General features: G+C 38.0%; 1 protein-coding gene across 1 annotated transcript in view; it reads left to right on the top strand.

The window, feature by feature from the left end:
- Nucleotides 1-2,534, top strand: part of LOC107754505 (AF4/FMR2 family member 2-like) — a 259,399-nt gene that overhangs the window by 233,684 nt on the left and 23,181 nt on the right. Inside the window, exon 10 of the mRNA XM_016570984.1 lies at nucleotides 1,637-1,799. Within this exon, the coding sequence (XP_016426470.1) occupies nucleotides 1,637-1,799 (163 nt within the window). The remainder of the gene's footprint in view (nucleotides 1-1,636; nucleotides 1,800-2,534) is intronic.

The raw sequence follows: 2,534 nt of genomic DNA on the forward strand, positions 1-2,534 counted from the left end.
GATATTTGAATTCTGAACCGCCGCAATACGTACCTGAAGCAACGTAATAAAAACACAGCAATACGTACCTATATCAACGTAATAAAAACTTGCCAGGGTTCACTTATTGAACCCGTGTTTTAGCGCCACTCAGTGGACATTTCTCTTTGGTACGTAAAAACGGTGTTGCAGAAAAGTACCCAGAGGTACGTATTTTTATGAGACCAAGTTGTAATATATTATATTATATTATATTATATTATATTACAATTTTTTCATACAGAAAAAGGGCAAAATTAGTTATTGTTTTGTATTGTGTTAAAAAGTAAACAAAACTATGTGTGATAGAAGGTGAAAGAACCAAGAAACGCTTTCTCAGACTTGCCTTTCTCTTATGAGATTCCACAGCTGTTAACCAAAGGTCAGCCTTATTAAGACCAAAAGATGGAGAGAAAATGACCTTCTGCCTTTTTCTTTTCTTTTGGTTTGTATTGTATCACACCAATCAGTGCCATTTGCATAGACAAAGGTCACAGAGGTTGGTGTTTTGAAAGAACAGCACATTCACAGTGCATGTAACTGTGTCGTATTTCTTTCAGGTGGTATTTGATTAGGAGATTTATAGATATTAAATATAAAATTACAATTTGAACTATATCTTTTTATTGCATTAGATAAAAAAAGAAACCAAACAAAATAAACATTTGCATCAGTTAATTAAAAGTCAGAAAAATGACGTTAGCTCTGAGAAAAGGTCTAACATCCACCACTTGGTTTGATATGTTGTACTGAATCTAATGCGATGACAAGCATGCATTTCACTGTAGCCCACACACTGGCTGTTGGGTTGTTTAGGGTTTTTGCTGCACACTGACAGTGCATGAGTGAACAAGTGTGCAATTTTGAATATAGCTTATGATTTGGCACAAATCAGTTTTTTGTTTGCTTTTTCACTTTCCTGGGAAAGGTTCCTCATTCCTGGCCAATGTTGTGCATGTCTTGCTGGCACAGCTGTAGACCAAAGCACTTTTTCCTGTCATAACATAATCTCTAATGAAGTGTCAACATAAAGCAGCCTGGTCTGACCTTTGGAAAGGAATTTAATTTGCCTCCTTCTGGCATGTTTGACTCCATGTAGAACAATCTTGGCTGGCCACATCTGAGGATACCCTGAGAAGTGAAGTACTCATTGGATTAGAGCACTGTGGCCTTTCATGAACTCATAAATAATGCTGAGCATGACTGATAACTCTGAGACAGAGCTGACTAATAGCCCCGTAGGTGGAGAAGTAAACAAACCCTTTCTTTCCTTGCTCATTTTCTTTCTATTTATATATTTCTATCTCTGTCTCTCTGTAAGTGATGTAGTCTATCATCAATTGGTTCAGTTGTCTCTTTGTTAGTTGGCTCTCCAGCTAATGTTGAAAAAAAAAATATATATATTTTTTTTTTTTATTATAGGTGAAAGAAATATCAAGGCTATTGAAGTAATATTTAACATTAAAAAAATTATTTTGGTGTCTGATATTTTAAAGACTTGAACTATAATGTAATAGCATAGATGGTATCTATATCTATGCTGTCAATGGCACGTTTGTGTGTTTTGAAGTGTGTCATATCATTTGACGAATATTCTCCTCTGTTCTTTTTCCTAAAGCCTCCCTGGAACCACACCGCGGACCAGCGAACCGACTGGTCACTCCAGCGGTGCATCGGGCAGCTCCAGCGAATCGGAGAGCAGCTCAGAGTCCGACTCGGACAGCGAGAGCAGTTCCAGTGACAGTGAGTGCAACCGAGCGTCCCGCGCTGCCACACCAGAGGTACTGATCACTTTACTCCTCTTATGGCTCGTTTCCACTGAGCGGTACGGTACAGTACAGTTCAGTACAGTATGATTCGGTACGGTACAGGTAACCCTGATCAGGCTTGCGTTTCCCACTGCCAATAGTACCCTTCTTGATAATTGCGGTGTATGCCGGAAAGTAGCGTTCGACGATAAAGAGCGACAATAAGCACAACTCTGCCTCTTTTTGTTAAATGTCAGTTTTAATGAACAATAATAGCCATTATAAAAGTATAAGTACAAAGTATAAGAGGCTTATATAAGAGGAAATAAAGACAAAAGCAAACAATTCAGTCAAACAAATGCTACAAATTCAGCGCTGTACTACGGTAAAGTTCAAAATAAATATATAAAGTTAAACATAACTTTGTGCTCAGCGATATGACGATATGACCAGGAATAAATAATAGATTCATGAGACCACGAATGCCTGTTAAATATAGCCTACCCAAAACGAATTATCTCGTGTTTAATCACTACAGAGACATCAGAGCCAGCGGATTACAATTATAAAATACACGGTTATATTTTTTTGTGTGTTTGCGTATTCTGATGTAAATAAGCCCAACACTCATGGACAGCAAAGCAGAACGAATGAAGGACGCTTTATCCCCTTGTATCACGCAAAAGTGATGATTCTAGTCAACCAATCAACATTCTGCAGTGAGTTTAGCTCCACCCTTTTGGTACCCTTTGCTGTGCTAGGTACCCC

This window comes from Sinocyclocheilus rhinocerous, unplaced genomic scaffold, assembly GCF_001515625.1.
Source record: "Sinocyclocheilus rhinocerous isolate Xijiao unplaced genomic scaffold, SAMN03320098_v1.1 scaffold50, whole genome shotgun sequence".
NCBI lineage: Eukaryota > Metazoa > Chordata > Actinopteri > Cypriniformes > Cyprinidae > Sinocyclocheilus > Sinocyclocheilus rhinocerous.